This window comes from Chiroxiphia lanceolata, chromosome 10 (assembly GCF_009829145.1).
Source record: "Chiroxiphia lanceolata isolate bChiLan1 chromosome 10, bChiLan1.pri, whole genome shotgun sequence".
NCBI classification, from domain to species: Eukaryota; Metazoa; Chordata; class Aves; order Passeriformes; family Pipridae; genus Chiroxiphia; species Chiroxiphia lanceolata.
The window spans coordinates 11513241-11538126 of NC_045646.1; the positions used below are offsets into that span (position 1 = coordinate 11513241).

Below are 24886 nucleotides of genomic sequence, written 5' to 3' on the forward strand. Positions count from 1 at the left end.
CCTTCACAAACAGAATTAAAGCCACATGAGAAACATCCAGTAGGAAAAAAGAAATCTCTGACATGGAAGAGATTTCACTGCCAACAGGGCTCCAAGGATCATAAGGAGAAAGAGAGAGAATGCTGAGTTACTGGTGTTAAGAGCAGACCCATGTGCCAGGATTGTGGGAAGGGACACCTCCCATCACAGGCTGGGGGTTATGGCACATCCACAAGCACACCAGTGGTCTCCACAAATATGTGCAGCCACCTATCCTGAGAAGAAAAACACCGCTACTGGCACTGAGCAGAAACAATCTTTCAGAGGAAATCACCTCAATTACTCTTAAAAGGAAAAGCTATGACTTTGAGAGGAAACTTTCTCCTCTTGATTAGCTACATTGTGAGTTGTTCTGCAATGAATTCCATGGAAAGAAGGAAGAGTGTGTATTTAGCTTTTATCAGCATTTTTTCTGGACTTCTTTCAGTTCTGCAGAAAGGTAAAAACCGAAATGTCCTGAAAGAATCTCCTGTGGGAAGTCATGGATGTTGTAATCACTGCTCTTAGCTCCCATTTGTCCAGGAGATATAAATCAAAATTACCCATGTCACAAGGGAGTCCCAAACAAGCCTTTATCTAAATCTCATCATGGAAGAGATTTGTAGATCCACTGCTTTACTTGCACATCTCTGCTCTGGCAGGAAGGGAGCAAAGCATGCCCTGCACTTCATGTGTCATGTGCAGCTATTCTGTAGGAAACGGTTAACTGGACAAAATAGGGACAAGACTGTGGTCAGTCCCGAGACCCTCCATACTTTATTAGTCCTATCATTTCCATAGGAATCCCTTCTCTAAAATTGGTAGGAACAGCCAAGTTGTGCCCCAAAAGGGAGCCCAAGTGCTGCAATTCCCAGGCAGGCTCAGGAACACTGAGCACAACATCACCTGCTTCACCAGAGCTGTTACTGCACTGCAGTCATGCATGAACAAGTCGATTTAAGTGTATATATTTGGTTCTGTCCCACCCTTAATACATTATGTATTTTTCCAAGCTCCAAGCTGTTTGTATGGCTGGCACAGCTTAACTGAAGCCACTGTTCAGAGGGGCTGAGGGCTGACTCCATTTATATAATGCTGAAATAACTTGGGTTAGCAGCTCACCAATGGAACCCTCTGCCAGTTCGTGTGCACAGTGTGTCACTGCCCCTTTCACACAGCAAGGATTTAATTCCCCAGGTGAATAATAGAAGGAAAGGGAGGGCTAACTTCTGAATACCAGGACACAGATAAGCAAGTTTGCCCGTATTAGGAGGGAGTAAGCTGGCTTAGAGCAGGTACTTTACGAATCAGTTTGAACCCCCTCCAAAGCCCTTGTATTTTTGGGTCCAAGCAGACAAAGCAATGCAATCCTTCAAGTGTTCTCAGTGTTGACACACACTGCTGAGCTCTGTGTATGCCAAGATAAAGAGGCAGCCTCCAGTAGTCCATTATTCAGTGCTAGACAACTTGATTATGATGGAAACAAACCACTCTTTTGTAATATTGACATTGTGATCTACGGTGACAAGTTCTAAAAGGCCTGCCACATTTTGAACTACTGCTACGGCTGTAATTAATGTTTTTAACTTGATCTGAAACATCTGATATATCTTCTTTGGAAAAAGGTTCATGCAAACTGCAATTCTATAAGAGCAATTTTCATCTGCTGCTAACTTCACTCATGATGTTATCACCTTTCAAAGCTGGCCTGAGACTGGTTCTGGGAACAAATCGTAAGGAAATTCCTATTAAAGCACTGTCTTGCAGTGATAAGAGCTGCTTGCATCAGGACTAACTCGTGCCTTCAGTAGAATTAGGTGTGTACAAGGAAAATTTGGTCATTCTTCTGAAACATAAAATGCCAGGCAGACTCTTACTTACTTCATAATCCAGTTTCTGAGGAATTCTGCAGAAAGCCTGGGAGGTTTGCAGGCCTGCCTTGCCCAGGGGTTTGCTGGTGCCAAAAGCATGGTCCTGCCCCACTGCTCCACATTTCTTCCTGGACTCAGAGCTGAAGGCCCTGCTCCCTGCCTTCTGCTGGCCTGACCACCCACTGACAAACCCAGCAGTGAACTATTTGCTCAGCCCAATCTGTTCCAGAGATGGCAAAAAGGAGGAGTTAATAATACATGGCTGGTAAGGGTGGACATCTCCCTTTTCAGGGCAGCTTGAGGACAGAGTGGTACATCTTTATCCTGTGCCTGCAGCCAGAGTGAATAACTTACGTGGTCAGCCCCACACCAACACACACAGAGCTCCCTGAGCACATAGTAGATTTGTGGAGGAGGAGAAGCACCAGCACAGATGACAGGAGACTCAAGTCCAGAGTCTTATGGATCTGTAGGCGCTTCCCTTGGTTTCAGCCATTCAAGATTCAGGGCTATAGTTTGCCTACTGCCCACCTGTTAGCAGAGTGAACACACTGTCCTAACTCACCAGGCTGCTCTGAGGATCATGAAGAATTTTGGTGCAAAGAGCCATGTAAGTCTTGTGGAAAGAAATACTTGCTCTGGAGTTAGCTTGAATTTCAAACAAGTATTTTGTCTATCTGCAGGGCTTAGTCCTGCAGACTTACCCCGAAACATGCAGCAGACAGCCTGGAGCAGTCCCATGAGCTCAAGTGTTGCACAGGTGTAAGTAATTATTAATAACAAAGCTACTAGGCAAACAGAGAGGCATGTTTGAGCCATGACAATGTTGTATCCCAAAGCAGGACCAGATCACAGATCAGTAATTATTTGCTCTTAGTGCAAGTCTGTCTGTCCAATATCACCCTGGCACCCCAGTCTGTGTCTTCAGATCATTCATGGTATTTCTGCTGTCATTGTTGGTACTAACAACAATATCCTCACCATTCTTGCCTGAAAAAAGCAGAGTAAAGGTTTACTCAGTTAGAGTAAAGGTTGTAGATGGAGGATGGAGCTATATTTTTTGACACTAATCAGTGATTTGGGGGCAGTTCAAAAGCTTTAGGGAAATACTGCTTGGTCCAGTGCTGACACTTTAAGTCTAATTAACTTGGGCAGCAGTTCTTAGCGAACAGTGAGTGTCACTGCAGCAGATGCTGGGCTGTCACATTGTACCTGGTTCTGGAGTGTTCAGGGGGCTGCTCTCACCTCATGAAAGCCCCAACAGCTCGGCCCCAGCTGAGCTAGTGCCTGTTATTTTCTCCAAGATGGTCCAGCCACAATCCTGTGTGGTGTTGTTTTTCATGTGGATGGAACATACTGCAGCTCCAATGTGAGCGAACACATTAACATCAACAGAGCCTTTTCCCCAAGCTAAACATATTACAGCATCAGCAAATTACAGGGCACTGTAAATTAGACTCCCTCTTATGCAGACTCTGCTTGCTGGGCCAAGGCCACATCCCTCCCTTAAGGAAGGCAGCGGCCGAGGGTTTCATTACTCCTCAGTCTCTCCTGCTCTTTGCACGGGGCTGCTCGGGCATGGTCACATTTCTGCTCATGCTCCCAGAGCATCCATCCCACGCATACTTCCCCAAAAGGATGCTTTTGTCATGTTGCAGTATGACAGTGACTAGTAAACCTCCACAAAGGCGACTACCTGTAGGTCTGGGTCAGTTGTGGGGCATTTTTACTCACTGGTGAAAAAAAAATGCACATAGGAAGGGGCTGGCTTCCCCTTTCTGTCTCCAGTTTCTGAGCTCCTGTGTTGAAATCCTGAAGTCAGGTAAACAAGCAGACACCTGGCTCTCTGACAAACATGTTTTGGCCAATGTGTTTTTACCAGACCTTTTCTGCAGAACAGAGTGTGGAGAAATGTTATTGTGGGTCTGGGAAAAACAATCATTGAAATGAACCGCTGAGCTCTTTCCCCTGGAAAAACAACAAATGCAGCCCACACTGTCCCATCCCCCTTGCTGCAGCTGGCAGCTTTGCTCGCAGGAGTAACCCGGGGCTTCCAGCTCCGGTTGCGTGTGACAGAGCTCTGCCAGCTCCGAGGCTGGGGCTCTGCCATGCACACCTCAGGGCAGTTCCTTCGGGAGCTGCATTTCAGAAGAAAGGCACTAAAAAAAAGCAGCAAAAGAGGATCAGACACAGGTAAATGATTATTTACAGCTGCTGCTATGGGGAGTGTTACACAAGAGGAGGGTGGAGCGCGTTCCACCGCCCTTCCACAGCTTGTGGGCTGAAAAGCCGATCACCGCCGTGGTGTTTCTACTCCCCCAAGACGGAGTTAATACTGTTTACCTTGTAATAAGAATGCTATTTCTTGCTTTTTTTCCCTTGGCTGAGCTTGTTTTAAGTCTCCCCTGCTGCTGTCCTGCTGGGGTAGCTGGCTACAAGGGCAGCCAGGAGTGCTGAGCTGGGAGTACCAGAATCCCACGCCTCCCATCTGCTGAACCTTGCTGTGTGGTTCCCAAATTAAAAATCAAAGCCCTTGCCTGCAGTGGGAAGTGAATCCATGGCAGGGGAGAACCCTGGTACTAGCACTGAGCAGTTTTCACGTAGCTGGGTCTTTCCTAGGAGCCAGGGATGTAGGCACTAACTTGGCACTAGCTAGTTTCATGTTGTTCTTCCCTCCCTGCTGCCTGCAGGAGAATCTTTTGCACTTTTTTTTTTGTCTTCATTAAAACCCACCTGAAAACTATTGGACACTGGCAGAAGCTGTCTTTGTACCCCTCAGTCCTGGGGAACCTTGCTGGCAATGCAGGTGGAGGTTCTTAACCGTGATGAAAGGTTTTCTTCTCTCACTTGATGTGAAAATGCATTTTTGTTACATCAGTCACATCCTTCACCTGGACAAGAGCTTTTGCAAGTCTTTTTAGTGAGTGAAGTACAAAAATACCATGAATAAGAATGGAGTCTTGTGCAATGTCCTAGAATGTGCCACCAGCTCATCTAACCCAGCCTGGCTGTACCAGTCAGGAACAGCCTAGTGTTAGATGGTTAGATGAACACTTTTCCAAATGGTCCTTCCTCAAGTAGGAGGGAAGACCTGGACAACTAGAGTGAAGAAGGGCACAAGGGAAACAGAGCATAGAGTCAGAGTAAAGCAAAATATATGGGAAACTTAACAGCAAAGTTCATTTTTCTCACATCAAAGCTGCTCCTGGGCCCAGCTGACGAACGAGGTAGGAGTGGAGGGCAGTTTCTGTGCCTCGAGGCAAGCCCAGCAGATGTGTTACCGAGATGAGTTACTCAGTGCTTGGCCCCCAGCCCGGGCAGGACCCACCAGCTGAGGGCTGCTTACAGCCCCTGCGGCAGCAAAGCAGGAAAACCCACAGGCTCCATACCCAGGGACTCCTGTTGTCTGCAGCAGGTCTCTGTAGGAAATGTAGACCCTAGAAACACCAAGTCCCAGACACAGTATGCTAGGAATCCAGGCAGGGCTTTTCTGGAAAAGCTGTAGGAGTTGGGATGTTTTCCAATCAAGCACATGAGGCTCAACAAAGGAGTGTTTTTCCCTTTCTGCTCAGTGATGCAGATGCCAGAGTGCAGCACTTCAGGAGCTACAGAAAGGGTCAAAAGCAACATGCTATAAAAGACCAAGCTCCTTATTGCAGGCTGGACTTCTAGAAGCAGGCAAACAACAACTAGGCAAATTGAAAAAACAGTGGGAGTGGAGGAATGAAGAGTCTAATGAAGGGGGATAGGGAGAAAATCCTTGCAATACTGTTTGTGTTGCAATCAGGAGGCCAGTTTGGAAAGTTCAGATCACTTGTCCACTTGGATGCAAGGGCCCAGCTGAAATATGTGGTTGTTATAAGTCTGTGGCTCACCTGCCCATCTCTGCTCTGTGTGACAGCAGCCATCTCCTCTGCCAGTCGGTAGGTGCTATGGTGGTGGGCAGACATTGTGGAGGAGTAATCCTGATGGCACACACACAAGCTAGCAGGACTCTGGCCACTTGTGAGGTCTGACATTTCAGATTTATTGAAAACATTCCCTGCTCATTGCAGGGGGGATGGACTAGGTGACTTTTAAAGGTCCCTTTCGTGATTTGACTGACACTGTGCAAAGAGCTGATTGCAGAATAACTTTTCAGGTAGACTCGGGTGTAAGACCTTGGAGGATGCTGCTACTATTGGCATCTTTTAGCTGTCCTTCATGAAAACACTGAGATAATTTTACATCACTGTCACTTCACTGGTTGACCCAGTTATTCCATGTCTCCATGCTCAGGACAAAAGGGTTGAGCTCTTTCAGTCTGGTTACTCATCTAGATTTATAAATCTACTTTTGTGGAACTTCAGAAAGTTACTGCCATTTCTGGGGTTTTCTCTTAAGTAGAAGTCCTGCATTAACTTCTGTCCCTCAGTAATGCCATTATTTCTGTTTCTGCCTTATATTTAAAAGATTCTGAGCTTTTATTAATATTTCATTAACATTTGTCACCAGATCTCTTGGTTACTTCTGGGATCTTAGTTGTAAGTTTTCAATGGTTTAATACTCTTTATATGTTCAGATCAGTACAGATAACAAAGCCAAATTTATTACAAGAAGCTCATGCACAAATCAGAACTGAAACTGGTAAAGGTGTGAGCATGGATGATTTCTTAAAATTGAATTGGAGAAGACAATAAATCCAACAGGCTGATGCTATTCCAAAAACATCTTGAGCTCTCTTACTCCTTTGAAATATCTAAGCAATATAAATGAGCATGTAATTCCCACGGACGGTCAAGTTCCCTGCATAGCATACAGAGCTTTGGCACAATGTGAATAATAAATATGGTATGGAAGAAGATGCCAAGAAGCAGTCAAAGTTCCCATTGTCTGCACAAATGCCATCATTTCATTGCAGGAATGCCAGTCACACGCAAAGACTGAAACCTAGTGAGAAACTCTCCCCCAACTTTCAACCCATGTAACTCCTTTCCTATACAACCTACAGCAGAGATGGCCAAAGGGCTGTAAAAAACACAGCCAAGTAGAATTGCATGATCACACAAGAGAGGCAGGGCAAATGAAGGTTTGGCTGTGAATTTTGTCAAATTAAAATTATAGCAAACAAACAAACAAGGTAGCCTCTGGCTCCTTCATCTGTGCCAGTCCCACACACAGATCTGCATCTCCTGCAGTGGCCAATTTTTGCCAGCTGCTGAGAAGTCCTACTGATCATTTTATAGGTGGGATTGCTTTCCTCTCTTCTGCCCAGGAAACTTCAGAGCAGAACTTGCAAAAGTCCTTGGAGAGGGAGTGAGCATGAAAACATGGGAAAAAATTAATCTCAATGGAAATCCTTGACTAATTGACAGGCTGGAATAAGAATGACCATAGACCCCAAACTATGCCAGGCAACCAGCCTGCTCCAGGCACTGCAAGCTCACTCAGCCAGCCACATGCCTGGCTGTTTTGCTTTGCCAGCTTTACAAGGCCTAATTAGCTCTATTCCTTTTGTTTGTAATTACAAAAGCAAACAGCCCTTGGAGAGCAAGGGACTAGAAGAGGCAGCTCCTTGACTGAGCTTAAGAAAATGTTTTAAATAAAGTTTGCCTCTCATCACAAGTACTTTAAAATATGAAAAGGATGAACACAAGAGCCCTGGTGAATGGAAAAAGGTTTCCAGGGCAGGTAGAAGCAGGGCAATAGAGCCTTGCTACCCTGGGGACGTATCAGTGCAGGTTAGAAGAAACCATCCCCATCAGGAACCATTCTCTACCTGGCCTGCAAAAAAGGTACACTCAACTGGTGGTGCTGTCACAACTAGCAGAAGCACAGTACACTCCCCAAGGGGCTTTAGAGTGAGATGGATCCTCCCACAGCCCATCTCTTCATGGCCCTGTTAACCCAGAAATATCAAGGAGGTGCACATAAGAGCTTAAGAGACACACATGGGTCAGCAGGTCTCTCACTGCTCTGAAGGCAGAGCATCTCATGCAGGTAGCCATAGCCTGCACATACCCTAACCCAGATACAGCCATGGAAAGCACAACTGCATTGAAACAAAGCACCTCTCCTGGGAGCACCATGGCTCCACACCCCCTCCATCCCTTCCCCATTCCTGCAGCTCCCACTCCCCCTGTAAGGGAGCCATCTGCCTTCCCCCTACCCCTTCCTGCTCCACCCAGGGTGTAGCCTGCCTTGCCAAGGAGCAGACCTTCTGGTTCCTGGGCTGCAATCACAGCAGATTACTGGGTGAGTTTCTGCCAGAGGCCACAACTGCCTGACTCACTGCAGAAGATCTGTCCCCACCTATGTCTGCTGTAGATACACACAGCTAAACAAGCTCCATCCTGGCAGGCAGCCTCCCAAAAGCCCAAGCACCACTCTTCTCTTCCATGCACACCATCCAAGTTCTGCTCAAAAACAAGAAATGAAGTAATAGCCTGATTTTCCTTAAAAAAAGTCCATTTATTGAAATTGTTTAAACACTTTATACAAGTTCCCAATACAAGCTTCTGCTCCCTGGCTCAGGGCTAATGCAAATACAAAAGCATAGACTTCATCAGCTCTTTAATGTGACCTGAGCTGCCACCTCCTAGGACAAAAGGTCTCACGAGGCAGCTGCTGTGCACGGGCAATTCCCCATGGAGAACTGGAAGCCATGTGACCCAGCTCCAAGTACAGGCCAACATCAGCTCAAGCTGAAGCCAATGCTCTGGTTGGTTTCTTTTAGTAACTTTATGCTGCAAAAGTCAGGTAAGACAGAGGTACAAGGCTTGTACAAACCACCAACACCACGGTGGTACATAGCTCAGTCAGAGGCTCTCCCTGTCTACAGAAGGAAATCAAGAGATCTGATGCCTTTGAACACATACACAATTATAAAGCCCAGTCAGAAGCAACCGTTTTCCTTCTATACAAAAAGGTTGAGCTTTGGAGAGGTGGTACTATCCTTCTAGGAATTACAACATTTAACTCCCAGGATAAGTAAACACCAAGTGACTGACTGGGTGTTTCAGGGGAAGAAGTGGGAATGTTTAATAAACTGCGCGATTTCTTTTTTTTTTTTTTTGGATATGACTCAATATGCAAGGATGGCTTTATCTTTAAAATGTTTGTTTCTTCCTCTTTGGTGAACTTGGATTACAAGAAAATGCCATAAGCTTTGGATCAGTTTTCTTAGAATTTGCCTTCATATCATCACTGAAAGTGTTTAGGAGAAATACAGGATGGAATGGCAGCGTGTGAGGTACCCTTGGGGAAACATCAGGGAGTGGCAGTGCACTCAGTTTGGTTTAACACAACTAGCTGCATAAGGCAAACAGAGATCAGTAAACTAAGCCCAAATGATCCAAGGAAAGAGGGAAGTGTTAAAAGCTGACCTGTAACACACAGAAGTGGATAAAGATTCAAGCTCAGCTACCAGGGTGGGAACATGGAGAAAATCACTGGCAGCACTCAGTGTCTAAGGAACAGCCCCACCAGAGACACAGTGAAAACAGAAGGCAATCATTTTTTTTGAGCTCTTCCCTGGCACCAGGCAAACCTGCAGCTGCTTTGGGAGTCTGATAACCTCTGTAGTTGCTACCTTACACTTCATCTTCCTTTGGCCAACAGCATGTGCATGGACAGCATGGATTTCTGTAAAGTCACTGCAATTTAATAGTGTCTGACCCTTTGTCTGCACAGAAAGCAGGGTGTTGTGCTGAAGATGATGCCAATAAGACAGTACAAGAGTATTTTACATCTCTTCAAACATTCCTGCATTTAAAGTCTTTCCCCCAGAATTATGTTTCCCCTTAAGCTATCGGTTTCATCATTTTGTATAGAATATATGTTCCTTTAATTTCTACACACACCACACTGGGCTCTAACTTAATGGGATATGGGACCGAATTGTTACCATCTATTTAGAAAAAAAAACAAACAAAAAACAAAAACAAACCTAAAAAAAGCACCAACATCCATCTATAAAAACAGTATCATTTTCCCTTTTACTCCCAAATGCTAAACTTAACCCAAGTTTGGAGGTTTCATCTTTCCAGTGGCAATACCTATGAACCTAGGCTAGCCTGCCTCCATGGGCTGGGAGAGAAAGGAGAAGTTATGTCCGGTAGCAAAGAGGATTACAAAAATATACACATTTTTGGGAGAAGAGGAAGGCAGAACCTAGAGCCTGGACTCTGCTCAGGACAGTGGCATTATAGTGTCCTCTCCAAAATGCTTTCACTACCAGTGCTGGTGGCTCCTCTTCTTTGTTTTATTATACATAATCCTTCCCTGTGGAGGAGGCATTTTTTGGGTAGCCTCGGGTGGGTGGATATGAAGTTTCTCTCCGTGGACAGGAACAGCAGAGGAAGGATCCCCCCAGTATGGCCAGAGATGAAGCTGCCCAGCCGATGAAGAGAGCTGACCCAAACTCAAATCTGGGGGAGACAGAAGGGAGAAAGTGAATAACACTGTGATCCAGAGGTATTACTCGTAGTAACATGTTCACACAAAGCAGAAGGAAGCAGAAACTGGGATGGACATGGCTTCCTGCAAGGCAGCAGTTTGGAGCAGTCTGAGACTTTGTTGACCCTCACATCAGACCTTCAACATCAGGTTAGTCCAGTATTTTGGGTTACCCTGCACAGCTGCAAGTGTGCAGGGTGTGAACTTAGGCCAAGCTCTGTGCAAACCAGTAGTGGAAGAAAATTGTAGAAGTCACATCAGTCAGGTCTCTGTCAGTGATGCTGCCTTAATAGAAAGCCAAGACCTAAGAACCACATGGATAATCTGGTCCCAACTCTTTCTGTGCAGTTTGAAGCCAACCCAGTTAGCTCAGAAAATTCCCTTTTTCTTTTGAGCTGCTGCTACTTAAAACTAAGCCCTGTGAGCATTTGCCACACTAAACTGTAATGTCTTATACCCAAAGGGTCAGTACCTGGTGTTGACGGGGGTAAAAGGGTCATAAAAGGCCCGAGCCACTCTGTTGCCATACCACGATGTGGCCACCAATGCTGCCAGACCTGCACATAAAGGGAACACAATGTCATGGCTTAAGAAAAAACAATCAATAAAATCACTGCAAAAGTATGCCTGCAGCAGAATCAGCATCTCGACTAATGGCTCAGCTGCTGCTACCCTGGGCAGTTCTGAGCTGTTCCAGTTAGTGCTGGTTGGGAGAAAAGCTAAGAAAGGATTTGAGGTCCCCCCACAGTTACACTGCACCCAAAGCAGGACTGCTGACAGCCTTTCAGTGAAGCAGGGTCAAAGGCAGCTCTGCTAACAGATATTGAAGGCATGAAGTCCACATAGAGAGAGAGTGTAATGCCAGTGCCAACAGACCCCTTTGGTGCCTCAGGCAGCCAGAGCAACAGTGCCAAAGTCTGCTAAGACCAAAATGCCATCTAGGAAATAGCACATTTAACACAAAGCACATCTGTATGTTACCAACCTGAAATGATGAAGATCACCCCACCAAAGACAGCCATCCGCATCTTCTTGACCTGGTCATCTTCCATACACTTCATGCATTTCATGCCAGTCACGGCAACAAACAAACCCACGAGCCCCAGGAGTATTGCAGCCACCATCAAAGCCCTCGTGGCCTGCAGACTGCCTGGAAGACATGAGGATTTGAGTTACCACAAAGAAAACTCGAAATACAAATAGAAATTCAAATTACTGGCTCAGTAATCATGTGTCAAAATACTCCTATTCCCTGTCATACAGGATACATCCAAACAAGACACTCCTTCTTAGCTTTGGTCTCAACACTGTCATGCATCAAGATCAGAGGACTCAGCCTTTTCTAAAATGCATGGCAAACAAGGGCATGCAGCCTTTCTGCAGGAAATGACCTGGGAATTGCCCTCAGACATCTTTTCTTCCTTGATCATTTGAATCCCAATTGGAAGGACATATCTGTTTATCAAAAGAAGTATTCAGATTTAGGCTCTACCTTGACAAAGCACTTAAGCACACGTTTTAATATGAATAGTGCCATACATATGAATAGTCCCACAGCAGACAGCAAGGCCCCTTTACTGTTCAACACTTCCAAAACCTGCCTTTAATACAAATAACTCAGTACCGATTTAGATTTTTGTTTTGTGCTAAACTCTCAGTTTGAATCCCAGAGGGTACAAAAATAAAATTGCAACAAAAACAGGATTTTCCCAGCCAATTGAAAAGTAGGTTGTTTTCTACCTAAAATATTTGGCCCAGTTGACTCAAATGCTTTAAGAGCCTCTTGTGCTTTTGAAGAGTTGGAACATGGGGTGATGCCTCCCATCCGCAAGTGTTGAATTTGCCTGAGTTCTCAGAAGACAAACTTGATGTACTTTATCCAAGATTTGGTTTTATATGGACTCAGCTGAAGGCGTAGACAACTAACCCTATGAATGTTAGTTACTGAACTTGGATTTTCTTGATACCAAAGAACAATAATAATTTAATTAAGTCATTACTAAAAAAAACCTCAGGTGACAAAACATCTGACTAGCAGTGAAATAAGAGCCTGAGCTTTATTGCCTGGCAAATCAGGTTTGTTTGAAAGGCATGGATTTTAATATACAGTCCTGTAAAGATCTGGGAACAAACAGGGTTGGTTAATAAAAGGAATAAGCTCCCAGGAGCACACTGTAACCAAGGCAGCACAAGTGTCCCCTGACACAGAAGGTTATCTAGCAGTGACACAGCTACTAGCAAACTATCACCAGAATCTTTCCCAAAGTCTGGAGCTCACCCTTTCAAACACCCTGACTGCCTCCTGCAAGCCTCTGCAAAGCACTTCAGGCTTGGAAACTGCAAGATTTAAGCCTTTAACAGAGCAACTTCACACTCAGTCAATGCTGGTAAGTGAACCCATCTGAATCCCTGATTCAACAATGGGCTCTCTGACTCAATCTGAAACTCAGGAGTTCAGAGCTGCTGGCGCTGGCCAGGAGGGGAGCAAAGGCTCACACCCATCCTCTGCAGCTTCTTTACAACACTTTGCCCCACAGGACCGCTTGTGCAGGACAATTCCTGTGACACACACCAACACTAGGGCTGTCAAGAGTCCAGTTTTCTGGATCTGCCCCTTCACATAGATTATGTTTTGTAAATAGATTATGAAAATAGTTACAATCAATACAATAAAAAGGTAATATTCAGAGTAGTAGGAAGTGACACTTTCATAAGATGGAGTCTTGGCTTTCTTGAGAAAAAAGTACCTCAATCAGCTTGGCTAATGTTATCTCTTGCTTCCTTAAAGGCAAAGGTGACACGCCTCCACGACACCCAGGTGTTAATGAAAACCCATCTGCTGCACTGATTGCAGAAACCCATTAACAAAGCCATTTGTCACTTAAGCATAAATCACCACAGCAGTATCCAAACTCGTTTTTAATTAATTTATCTCCAATGTTAGAGATTACACTCCAAAAGTAATTTCTATCTTACAAAAGTAATGCCAACTTTCAGAAAGGCTTCAGCTGACAAATTACCACCCAGGCAGCCAATTCAGCTGCCATACATTTAAGGCTAAACTGTGCCCTATTGCAGCAACTCTGAAGAGGCCAATGGCTGAATACTATTTTTACTTAGCATGGGAAAGGGTATTTTCTGCAGAGATAACACAAACCTGTTTTATCAAGACTACAGTAAGTTGGGCTCAGTCTTGCTGCATGAGAAATTACTTTATAGGAGAGGGTTTTGAAAGAGTTCTTTCATGAGGCTGGAAACAGGCAATGTTATCTCTAAAAACTAGAATGCTACTTGAAAGGGTGGGAAGAGACCTCTCACCTTCAAACACGATGCTAAGGAACAAACACAGGAAAATGCTGAAAAATGTTTCTATGACCTCTGAAGACCTAGCTATGAAACCTGCTAAAATATCAAGATGTGTAAGTATTAACTGGATGCACGCCATGGCACAATAGCTTTGCAGAAACAGTTGAACAAAACACAGCATTGTGAGCGTTTCCCAGAGCTGCCTCCTCTCAGCAGAGTCTGGGGGAACATCTCCTGGTGCCCTCACCCCCTCCTCATGCAGAGCTCAGTGGCATAGGAGGACAGAAGCATTTTGGAAATTTGCAGTAGGGCAGAAAAACAGGTTGAAGCATTTGCAGAACATACTGTTCCTTTATCCCAAGAAGCTGTAATGTGACATGGCTGCATTAGCCAACCACCCTCCACCCGCCCTGTGCTCAGAGCACAAGCTGGGAGGCGGCGTTTTTGTCCTCCTACCACTTTTGCAATGTGTGCGGTGCACTGACCACAGTTAATCATCACACAAGCTACTAGTTATTAACTACACATTAACAGCCATGCTGTCAGTGGAAGCTGCACATCCAGAGGCTGGGAAAGCTAGTTTAATAATAGTTCTGTTGTTCACGTGGGCCTTTCCAGGTTCTTTAAAAATCCAAAATTATACAAGTATACTATTGTCTTGACCTGCTAAACAGGACTGGCTACTGACAGCAAGTAGAAGTACTCCACAGCAATTTAACTTTATGACTTCTACCATATTAGAGAGACATCAGGATTTCCCCCACACTCTTTGCTGCTGCAACTGTCTTACCAACAGGAAAGCCCAGGCAGCCTCAGGAGCCCTTGGGGAAAAAACAGTCCTGTACAAGGTGAGACAAACTGGCCTGGCACCCAAAAACAGCTGTCAGATGGCAATAGTATTTTGTCAATATAAACCAGTATTGACTTGGAAGCCAAGCCTTTTTGCTGCTGGTTAGTAATGAGAGACACAGCCTGAAAAGCCTATAGCAAGAAAGCAGCAAGGAGTGAAGAACAGAGGCTTAAAACTACTGTTAATAACAAATGTGTATTCTGCAAGGCATATAATACCACTTAAGTTCACAAACATGCTGCTGCAGCTTATACCTGTTTCACATAATAAACCCTACTTGTTTTAAAAACATGCCAACAAACAGTTCTGAGTTATTGTTAGTGGGTTTGGACACAAACTACCTGATGCAATTTATCTGAAGCCTACTTCTTCCTTCCCACAACTATCATTAACTGACACAAAAGTAATTGCTGGTAACTGCTTGGTTATATATATATATATGTATATAAATATATATATTTATACATATAAAATGTTTAAAAGTACTTCACCTGCAGATGTTTGAGGTTTTTTCCTATCATCACATTTCCTCATTTAATCTGTTTATGTAATTTACGTTACAGAAAAGCTGTTGGGAAAGTGCCATGGGATTTTTGTAATGCCTGTTTGTAATGCAAAATTGCTGTAATGGCTTCATGTGCAGATTATTCTCTGATAGGGATGCTCATTGACAGTCTTACTTGTAATTAAAATATGGACTTTTCCTTCCCTTCCCACGGGCCTCCATGCAACTAACTGATGACAGAAAACCGGTGAAACAGATGCTGTGCAGCTCCCTCTAATCTCTGCAAGGGAAGTTCCCTGGGAGTTACAAGCAGCTCCACAGTGTAGGAAGCACATTATACTATCCACCTCCAAGAACAGTCAGCAACCTTCAAATCCTTCCCACCAGGGTTTATGAACGCTGGATCCCCTAGAAGGAGCGGGATCCGAGATCCTGCTGGTCCACCCTGCCAGCATGTGAAAGTTACTGTTGTGATCTCAGCTTCAGAGGTGGCCAGCAAACATCTCTCTCACTTGCAGTCATTCTCATTGCACCCAAAAGCTACTAATGGCTTGGAGGCTTTTAACCCCCTTACCAGACCCTGCAAAGACCCACCCTGCATACCCATTACCTTCAAAGTACCCCACCACAAGTCTAGAAGACTGTACAGAGGAATCTATGCAAGACAGTAACTCTTGAGTCATGTTTCTTGACAAAATGGGAAAGGTGGGAAGTCCTCATTGCATGTCCAGTGCAAAAGCAGCAAGTTCAGTATATGACTGTGGCCTTGTACTCTGCTTACCAGAAAGCAGGAAAGGTTCAGCATCCTCCTACACTCACTAACAAAAAGGGTGGTGCTAAGACAAGCAGCACACGGTGCCACCATTTCCAGATTCCTGGTCAAAGTAGACCTGGGCAGCCTGTTTTCCCACGAAGCCTGGAAATTCCCTTACCAAGAGATTTAGTAACACATAGTAACACCAGCTACTAAAGCTGCTTAGAAGCTGCTTGTAGAGCAATAAAGCCTGTGTATTGCAACAGACTCCCATCCCCTCCTGCAGAGGCACCAGGGCACACAAACAGCCTCGGTGGCATTCCAAGTAACCCTCTACCTTCCCAAAGCCAGCACAAGTGAGACTGTTTTATCAGTCAATCATGATTTTTCATGAGGAAGGAACAGGGATTGAGAAACACAGTAGCAAATTAACCCTTAACCCACATAAAAGGACAGATACCAGCAGGTTTTACCTGCTTACTCCAGATCTAAAGATGGAGAATTGGACACATGCCCCTCGTGCTTTGTCCCTCCCTGGGCCATCCTCCCAACTCCCCTACCATCACGGCTGAGCTACTGTAACCTGAGCATGAACCTTTCCTTCCCCCCACCCATTCTCTTCCCCAGCTCCTGGAATGGGCTGAGCCACTATGGTAAAGGTGTAGGAGGGAAGATTTCACATTTCAGCGATGCTGCTTGACCCAGAGGGTATTCAAACCCTTGTTTATTTTCTGGGCTAGGGCACAAAGGCTCATTGTGGATGTACTAGGTTGGTGATGAAGTGATAGATGAGTCTCAGCTTGTCTCAAGCACAGAACCTCTCCCAGCAAAACCAAACAGGGTTGATTAGTATCTTCAGCTAAACAGCCTAGACAGGACCCAGAACAATCTCTGCTCAGAAGAGAATGTGGTTAGGTGGGGCTGAAATGTTTCAGAGACAGGTACGAGGAGCCCTACATCCTCCTGTCTGAGACCATCCCCCTGAGACCCCGAGGAGCACAAAGCTGAGCTAAGCTCCATGGACCATGCTGGAGGGCCACAAGAACAATGCTGAGGCTGTGCAACAAAGCCTCGTTGCAAGGGTGGCATTTGTTGCCTCTATGTCTGCGTGTGGCCACGCACTGCTTTTCACGTAAGCCAGCAAAACGCAGCCTTTCTAATGCCTGAATAGGAGCAGTGACATAAGCCCTCAGCTGAACACAGCTGCGGGAGAAGTGCCAGCATGGGTGCACTCCAGCAGTGTGCCCACACGGGAAGTTTGAGGCCCCTCACTTGATTAATGGTGCTCATCAGCTCGTGCCAACCCCACCTCTGCCATGAAAAATCGGTCCAAGCAGCCAAACACTGACACATCCTAAGGAATGGCAACAGCTACCAGATACCCAAAAGTTTGCTGGCAAAGCCTTCCAGCATTCTCACAACCATAAGTTACTGCAGGTGTGAGAAGGTTCAGTCCTTTCTACAGGGACAAGTAATTACAGATGTGAGCCTCTCCCATTAACTCACGAAGCTCTGACATGTGAAGCTCTGACAGAAAGCGTGGCCAGGCAGAAGTTCTACTCACACAACTGTCCCACCTTCCACCTTCACCAGAATATAGATAAATGCAGTAAGGGAGCTCTCCACTCCATCTGTTCCAGGGTGCGGCTGTCGTTATAGATGGTTTTGGTTTGGTTGTTTGTTTGGTTGGTTGGTTTTTGTGTGTGTGTGTTTGTTTTGGTTTTTTCTTGGTTGTTTTTTTTTTTTTTATCTCCACCCAAACCAGCACTGCTGGTCCCTGCCCGTGCCTATGTGGCTGTAAAACCTTGAAGGCACACCAGGAGGGAAAACGGCAGATAATGGGATAACGTTTATACCCCCAGGCACGATCTGCTTTCAAGCGGGAAAGGCACAACCTAAGCAAGCTGAGGGACCGAAAAAAAAGAGAGGCCCTTTCGCCAGCCCTCACTGATTTTCCCAATGATGCTAACATCCCCTGCGATCTCCCTGTTTCTTGGGAATTTTCAAGCATGCTGAATTGCAGGGCCGGGGCAAGGCGAGAACACAAAAGGTGGTACACATACTACGAGCTCAGCCTTGGTGCTTGGCACCTCCCTCCCCCGTAGCTGTAAAAGAGAAGAGCCCGTGTTGTTCGCTGGACAAAGGTGAGGGGAGCAGCTAGTTTCGGTGCTCAACCATGAATGGGCCAGGTCTGGAAGGCCTGGGGCAGGTTTCTGGGAGTCTGTTCACAGCGGGTTCCGGAGCTGATTCCGCGGGCAGGTCTCATTTACAGCACAATGGGCTGCGCACAGCCCCCGAGGCAAGGTTACCTTTCGCAACCCATCCAGGGGGTGGATGGAGATTCCTCAGCCCTGCTGGCACCTTCGCCCCCCACCCCCAGTGCGAGATAAGAGGCTTGAAGCTGAGCTTACACATAATTACCACTCAAAGCACCCCGGACTGTGTGCTCAGCCCTGCCCCGGTTAGCTCAGCCCCGCACCCCGCGAGTGCCAAGTGGGTGCGCAGCAATCCCGATGGGAGCAATCCGCACCTCTGCAGGGCCCATGGGCGTTCGGGGCAAGGGAGCAGGATGGACTGACGTGGGCTGGCCGCGAAAGTGGGGCGGGGGTGGTCCGACTTCACTGCGTGACACACAGGAAGGGCTCGTGGCAATCGGACTCGGGGACACTCCCCACGGGCCTCGGTTTAGGTGAAACTGCCTGCTCAATCCTTCGGGAAAGAGAAGGTGACCAAGGTGGTAATTATTATTTTATTAATTGTGGAGGGATGAAGTTGTTCCAGGACTAGGGATGAGGCGAGGGATATTGAGAAAGGAATACTTTTTTTAAATCCCTTTGGATGTCGGCATAAGTTTTCTTCACCAGCGCTCTAGAAACAGCCCTCACTTTGGGCTCCAGCTCGGCGTGAGCACCCCGAGTGACACCCCAGCCAGCCTGGCCGATACCCCAGTGACACCCCAGCCAGCCTGGCCGATACCCCAGTGACACCCCAGCCAGCCTGGCTACAGCTCCTGCTTGCATGAAATGGCTTTACCGTCCCACGACAAGATAAGAGACTAAAGATTACCTTGACGTACTGGTCTGCCTAAAAACTGCAGGCAGTGCTACCTGGGCAGGAGGCCAGCTCACCTGACAGCCCTCTGCTTAAAAGCTCCACGGGAACAGCAGCGACTTTCCCAGAGAACAAAAGACCGAAACAGTCAAAGGCAAACAGGACCCGTACTCAGCCCACTCCGGCCCCGCTGCTGAGCTCTGCTCCCTCTCAGTCGTGTCTAGTCCTTGGCTAAACCTCCACAGCCAAAAGCTCTTGTTCACAAACACGGCGCTTTCCCGAACACACGTAGAGATCTGACCCTACACCTCCTGGGACCTTTTTCTTTGGGGGGGAGGAACGGGCAGCCGGCGTGCGGGCAGGGGGCTGCGGGGTGTGCCCGGCTCCCTGCCCGGTATCGCCCCCGCTCGGAGAGGCGGTACTGCCCAGGGTGCCCCGAAAGACAGTCACTGGTAGAGTCACCCTCAGTTCCGGCGGGGAAAGCACGGGGGGACCCCAAGAGACACGCATCCGACCCCCGACAGGACGAAGCGTCACCAAAGAGATGGGGGACTCCGAGCCCTGCACCTTCAACCCCGAAGGGCCAGGCTGCGTAGTTCCAGCGGGACAGGGACCGTGAGACCCGACAGCAACAGCACCCCCACCGCGACAAGCTCTTGGGATGGGTGGGAGGGACGACACACGCACGACGCGGCGGAGACGGGACACTGGACGTGCAGCAGGGCTGGCACCGCCAGTCCAGGTACTTCAGCTGAGCTTCGACGCGACCGACACCGCCAAGGGGTACCGACCCCACGGGGCTGGAATTCCCAGCCCCGGCTGAAGGGGCACCGGGGAAGAGGGGACGGTCCCGACGGGACGGGCAGCCCCGGCCCCCTCACCACCCAAGCCCCGACTTACCCTCCAACTTGAGCAGCGAGTCGTACACCTTGCACTGGATCTGCCCCGTGCTCTGCATGGCGCACGACATCCACAGCCCCTCGTAGAGCGCCTGGGCCGTGACGATGTTGTCCCCCGCGTAGGATGCCATCTTCCACTGGGGCATGGCGGTGCTGATGATGATGCCGATCCAGCCCAGGAAGGCCAGCACGAAGCCCAGGAGCTGCAGCCCTCCGCTGGCCATGTCTGGGGTGGGGACGGGGACAAGTGGCTGTGAGGGGACCGGGAGCGCGCGCCCGCTCCTCTCTGCCGCGCGCACGGCTCTGCCGCCCGCGCGCCGCCTCGCGCGCCTCTTAAGCCCGCGCACAGCGCGCCCCCTGCCGGCCGCGCCCCGGCCCCGCCCCGCGGAGGTTCCGCGGCCCCGCGCACCTCCTGAGCCTCCCCCGCACCCCCCGAGCCTTCCCCGCACCTCCCGAGCCTTCCTCTCGTGGTTGTACCCCCGAGCCTTCCTCTCGTGGTCGCAGCGTCGGGGGGGATGTTCACACCCCACCCCACCCCGCCCCGCCCAGGGAGTGACACCACCTCCCGCCCCCCGTCAGGGTTTCACCCTGGTCCGCAGTCCCTTCTCAGCCCCACGCCTCCCCAGCTCCTCTTCGCGCCCCACAGCCCTTCATTCCCTCCACCTCGCTCTGGAGAAACGGCTGGTGGGAGCGGTCCCTGCTGTCCTCCACTGGATACTTTGTCACTCTTGGAGGTTTTGGTACCTGGTTGTACTCGTGGGTCTCCCCCCTCCTATTGCTGAGGGTCCAGAGAACGTGACCCCCCCCACTCAGCCTCCTCGGGAATGGCAGCCCGCTGCTGTCCTTTATGTGTTGGAGCTGTAAACTCCACTCTCCGTCGGGCACCTTCCCTCCCTGAGCCAGCACACTGAATGGGAAAGTGGAGACGGGGCTGTGCCTGTTCCACCTGCCCAGCTGGTATCTGTGTGACCGCCTTCCCCAGCTCACCCCAGTGCTGCCAGGCAAGGCAGGGGGTCATTTCCCATCTGGCAGACTCTGTCGGGCTCCCTGGACATGCAGCACACGTGGGGATATTTGGCTGCAGAAGAGGTAGTAGAACAATCATGGGAATTATGAGTACTATGATTTTAAAGGGCTTTTAGGGAGGCAGCTGCGCAAACACTCATCATACATGTACAAATCCAAGCTTTTGAACCAACCATTTTAATAAGGACGATGTGCTGTACACCTCTGCGTTACTGGACCTCTCATTGCTGGGAGAAATTTCGGTTTTTGAATGCTTCAGTGATTTACTAAGGTTCATTGAAACTAGGGGATTACAGAGAAGGAAGGAGTGCCCTCTCGCTTGGGCGTGTGTTTGTCCAGTTACTATAGTTTCCCTTTCTCCTGCGTGGATATTTGAATATTGACAGATCTGGACTCAGAACAGGCAAAGTGAGGAAATACTGTCTCCTTCAGAGGGCATGGGCTGGGTGGTGCTGCCTGGCCTCACCACGGGCTGGATGGAGGGGACGTTCAGCCTGGACCTGCTGTAATCCCAAACTCTGAGATAAATAGGTGATAATTCCTGATAAAGGTCCTGCTGGAGGTAGAGATGGGGTTGCATTGTTTTGACACCGTGGTTTGCTGCATTCTGATGACTTAGGAGATTTTACTGGAGCTGCTTCCCGAGATTTGCAAACAGACAAACAAACAGATTCGTGATTACCTGACCCGTACTGTGCAATGCCGGGGGGAGGGGGCGTTAAGGGGGAGAAAAGCAACTGCAATGTCGCCCCACGGGCAGAGGCAAAGCAAGGCTGGTTTGCCCGGAAAACACTTGCGGCTGCCGGTCCCCAGCGTCCCGGCAGTAGCGCTGGTGTGACGAAATCCATCCTAGTTACCTGGTAGCAAACTTCCAGTAATGTCCTTTTTCACTCTTGAAGGAACAGGGAGCTGTGAATCTGCAGCTGAAGAAACGGTGTCTCTGTGGACCACAGTTTTACAGTTCTGGAAGTAAGAAGAAAGCAGCATAGTTCTGTATTGGCAAGGCAGAGATAACAAAGTAGATGCTTTTCTCTGCGTATTCATGGATAACTCCCTGAGATACAGGGAGCAGAGAAACCAGCACGGTGCTGGCTGTTGGAGCTGGTTCCTGTGAGGAACAATTCCTTGCCTGATGAAGAGGCAGGGCAGAAACCTATGCAAACCTGAGGAAAACAGAGTTAGGAGTGTCTGGGTTTGATCACTGATGCCTGCATAGCCATATCAGTCCAGTAGTGTCCATCTGCAAAGGAATGTGCAGTCTCCCCAGTGCTTCGGAGTGCTGAACTGACTCACCCCTTTCCTGATCCTCCTGCCACCCCCCAACCCCGACAGACTGGGCAGCTCCTCACTGACTCCTGCAGTGCAAGGTCAGTTCTGGGCAAGGTTACAAGTTCCAAAGACACCTTTAGCAGGTTTAGATCCTTTGGCTACTGGCTCTGAGCAGCCAGGAGGGGGAACAGAGCTGTTCTGTATGAGAAGGACTTGGACTTTTCTACTGAACCTTCTAGGAAAGTACAGGGAGGAGTCCTGGGTGGCAACGATCCGATTGCACTTGCACTGGGAGGGACATCAAGAGTGGTCTCGAGGACACGCATGCAGCAGGCATTGTGCTGCATGATGCAGCACCCTGACCGTGCTGCTGGGTTTTGGAATGACTGCAATCCATGATCATCCTGCACTTGGGAAGACTAGGGCTTGGGTGGTATCCTTTGGGCCAGTTTGAGCCAAATGTGTCCATACTGTGAGTCTGACTCTTGGACATACAGTAGGACACGTGTCCTCAGTTTCTACCCCTTCCACAAGACCATAGAACTTAGACTGGAGACAGCCATATTCTGTGAGGGGTACTGTGGGATTAGGGTCGACACCTGCCTGGATGTGGGTGCTGTGTTCCTGAGGGGCTGTACAGCCTTCCCATTGCTCCTCTGTCCCTGATGGGTGCTGCACTGGGCAGGGTTACTGGGTGACAGAATGGTCTTGGGTCAAACAAAGCCAATGATGGGCAATAGTGACATACATCCATGTGCTCTTGGACCTCCCACATTCCTCATAGGCTGCAGCATAGGTGTGCCTTTGTGCACACCTTCTAGGCACAAATTCAGTGGCTGCATCTTGCTTTGTGGAAATGAGAGTTTGAAGACAAGTTGCTCATGTCTCTTTGACCAATGAACATCCCTGACAACCCATACATAGTCCCCTCATGGACAGAGTGCCAGCATCATGAACACATAATTCATATTTTGCTTTCTAAGAACAATTTGAGGTTGATACTTATTACTCAGATTTTATGAAAGATTTCAAAACCCAGCAACTATTTCTGTCGAATCATCACAAGGAATTTAAGATAAACACTGAAACTATACTTTTCCCCTTCATCATTCATCAGTGTTCTCAGTGCTCTGGAATTTGCAGTGAATTTTACAGTATTCCTAAGAGCATCTAGTCTTCTCTTTTGAACTTCCCTCCTTTCTTTGAGACATGAAATATCTTATTTCTTTTATTTGGATGATTTTCTGCACTGCTTCAATGGGCAAAATAAACACTCCTTTTATTCAGTAATCACTGTGTCTCCTCCTCTTTTTTTTTTTTTAATTGGAAGTCCCACAGCGTTTTCACACTATTTTCACCTAGTTTTCCTACCTGACTTTGGGAAATACCATTCCTTCAGATCATTACTGTCAGCTGAAAGACCTGGGTTTATCCAAGATGTTGCAATCTCCTCTGTATTCTCTAGGCTAAAGGTACTCCGCTAGTGACAGTTCTTAGCGATTGGCCTGTTCTTAAGTAAACATGTGAATATTAATTTTTTTGTCCCTTTGCAAAGCAGGATCAAGTGAGAAGAGGCATGTGCATAGACAGTGGCTGAAATCAAACTGGAATGTTTCCATCTGCAGCTAGACAGACTCCTCTAATTGTTCACAGAGATTGTCCTCGTATCCAACAGCCCTGGCTGCACTGGCCAAATGCCTAACACCTTGGTCATGTCGCTCCTTTGGGGGTTGTTAGTCAGAGAGCAGCCTCGCCACTGTACTCAGCAGAGATCTGAGCTCTGTGGGTAGCAAACGATACCTGTTTCCTTTTCTGGCAAAAACAAGCTTTAACACTTGCCAGGACTTGCAAGTGAGCAGCCTGGTTTCCTCTTCTCTCAGACATTTCTCGGGGAAGGTTTCACTATGCAATGCCCATGTTTGGGGAGCACAGGCTCACATGTCCTCATATCCCCTAAATTGGGCCCCCAGGCTGCCCTGAATTCACCCTTGAGCTAAAACTCATGTATTAGGGGGAAAAATCTAATTCTAAGTTATTGTAAGTGTGGGCAGGTGCACAGAGCAGGCATAGCTGCATTTTCCTGGTTTCAGAGTGAAGGCACAAGATTACAACGGGACGAGAAAATGGGAATGGCCAGACAACATCACCTCAGCCCACTGTTTCTGGTGGCAGCCAGTCATAGAGCCAGGGAATAACGCAAGCACATAGTGACCCTTCCCCAAAATGTGATCCACGTCTGAATATACCCTGAGCCAATACCAGTACTTTCAACTTTAATTTTGCACACTCAATTATTTTTCCATAAATTCAGCTGTTTGTTTTTTGAAACTTCTGGCACCTGCAGCATTCTGCAGCGAGGAATTTTGCAGGTTTACTCTGTGCTTTACAAGAAAGTACAACATTTGTTTTCTTTTGAACCCTATGGCTTGCTGTTTCACTTGATGTCCCAAAGGTTCTAGAGGAAAAGGGCAGACTGGTGGGACCGCATGCATTTAGCTCTAGTTTACCTTGTCTAGAAAAAACTTAAAAAGATTTTCTTGTTTATCTGCAGGCTGCTTTTTCTTCTCTCTCTCCCACTTACTCCATCCAGGTAAAACACCCTTGCTCCAAGCAGTTTTGCAGGCAGCGCCCACGTCTTTGCCCAGATGTCAGGAGGATCTAAGACTGCTGCAAATCTTCCCTGGGATTAGTCAGGATTGTGTCCAGCCCAGTCTGCAGTGAGGGGCAGACATTGTGTTTGACCATGGTAGCAGCTGAAGCAACCAAAGATCACAGCTTACAGGGCTGCAGAGCACAGCAACACAAAGAAAGCTTAGCCCTTCATCTGCTGCTCCCTACTGCAGGGCTGCCATTCAGTAAAAAGTTTTAAAAAAAGGTTGTTGCAGAAGACCTCCTTCAAAT

At 47.7% G+C, this 24886-nt stretch overlaps 1 protein-coding gene across 1 annotated transcript; it reads right to left on the reverse strand.

Annotated features, from left to right (window-relative positions):
* Window positions 1-8318: 8318 nt before the first annotated feature.
* On the reverse strand, window positions 8319-19992 carry CLDN1 (claudin 1). Its single transcript, XM_032698207.1, has 4 exons — window positions 19692-19992; window positions 11311-11475; window positions 10798-10882; window positions 8319-10297 (listed from the first exon to the last, which is right to left on the reverse strand). The coding sequence occupies exons 1-4, from the start codon at window positions 19912-19914 to the stop codon at window positions 10135-10137; spliced, it is 636 nt and encodes a 211-aa protein (XP_032554098.1). The 5' UTR covers window positions 19915-19992; the 3' UTR covers window positions 8319-10134.
* Between the last annotated feature and the right edge of the window lie 4894 nt (window positions 19993-24886).

What these genes read in the sequence shown, in the direction of transcription:
- CLDN1 (XM_032698207.1), bottom strand. Translation starts at nt 19,914, where the DNA reads ATGGCCAGCGGAGGGCTGCAGCTCCTGGGCTTCGTGCTGGCCTTCCTG. An exon ending in CTCGCTGCTCAAGTTGGAGG is followed by an intron (nt 11,476 to 19,691) that starts GTAAGTCGGGGC and finishes CATGTCTTCCAG; the next exon opens with GCAGTCTGCAGGCCACGAGG. An exon ending in GGTGATCTTCATCATTTCAG is followed by an intron (nt 10,883 to 11,310) that starts GTTGGTAACATA and finishes CTTTATGTGCAG; the next exon opens with GTCTGGCAGCATTGGTGGCC.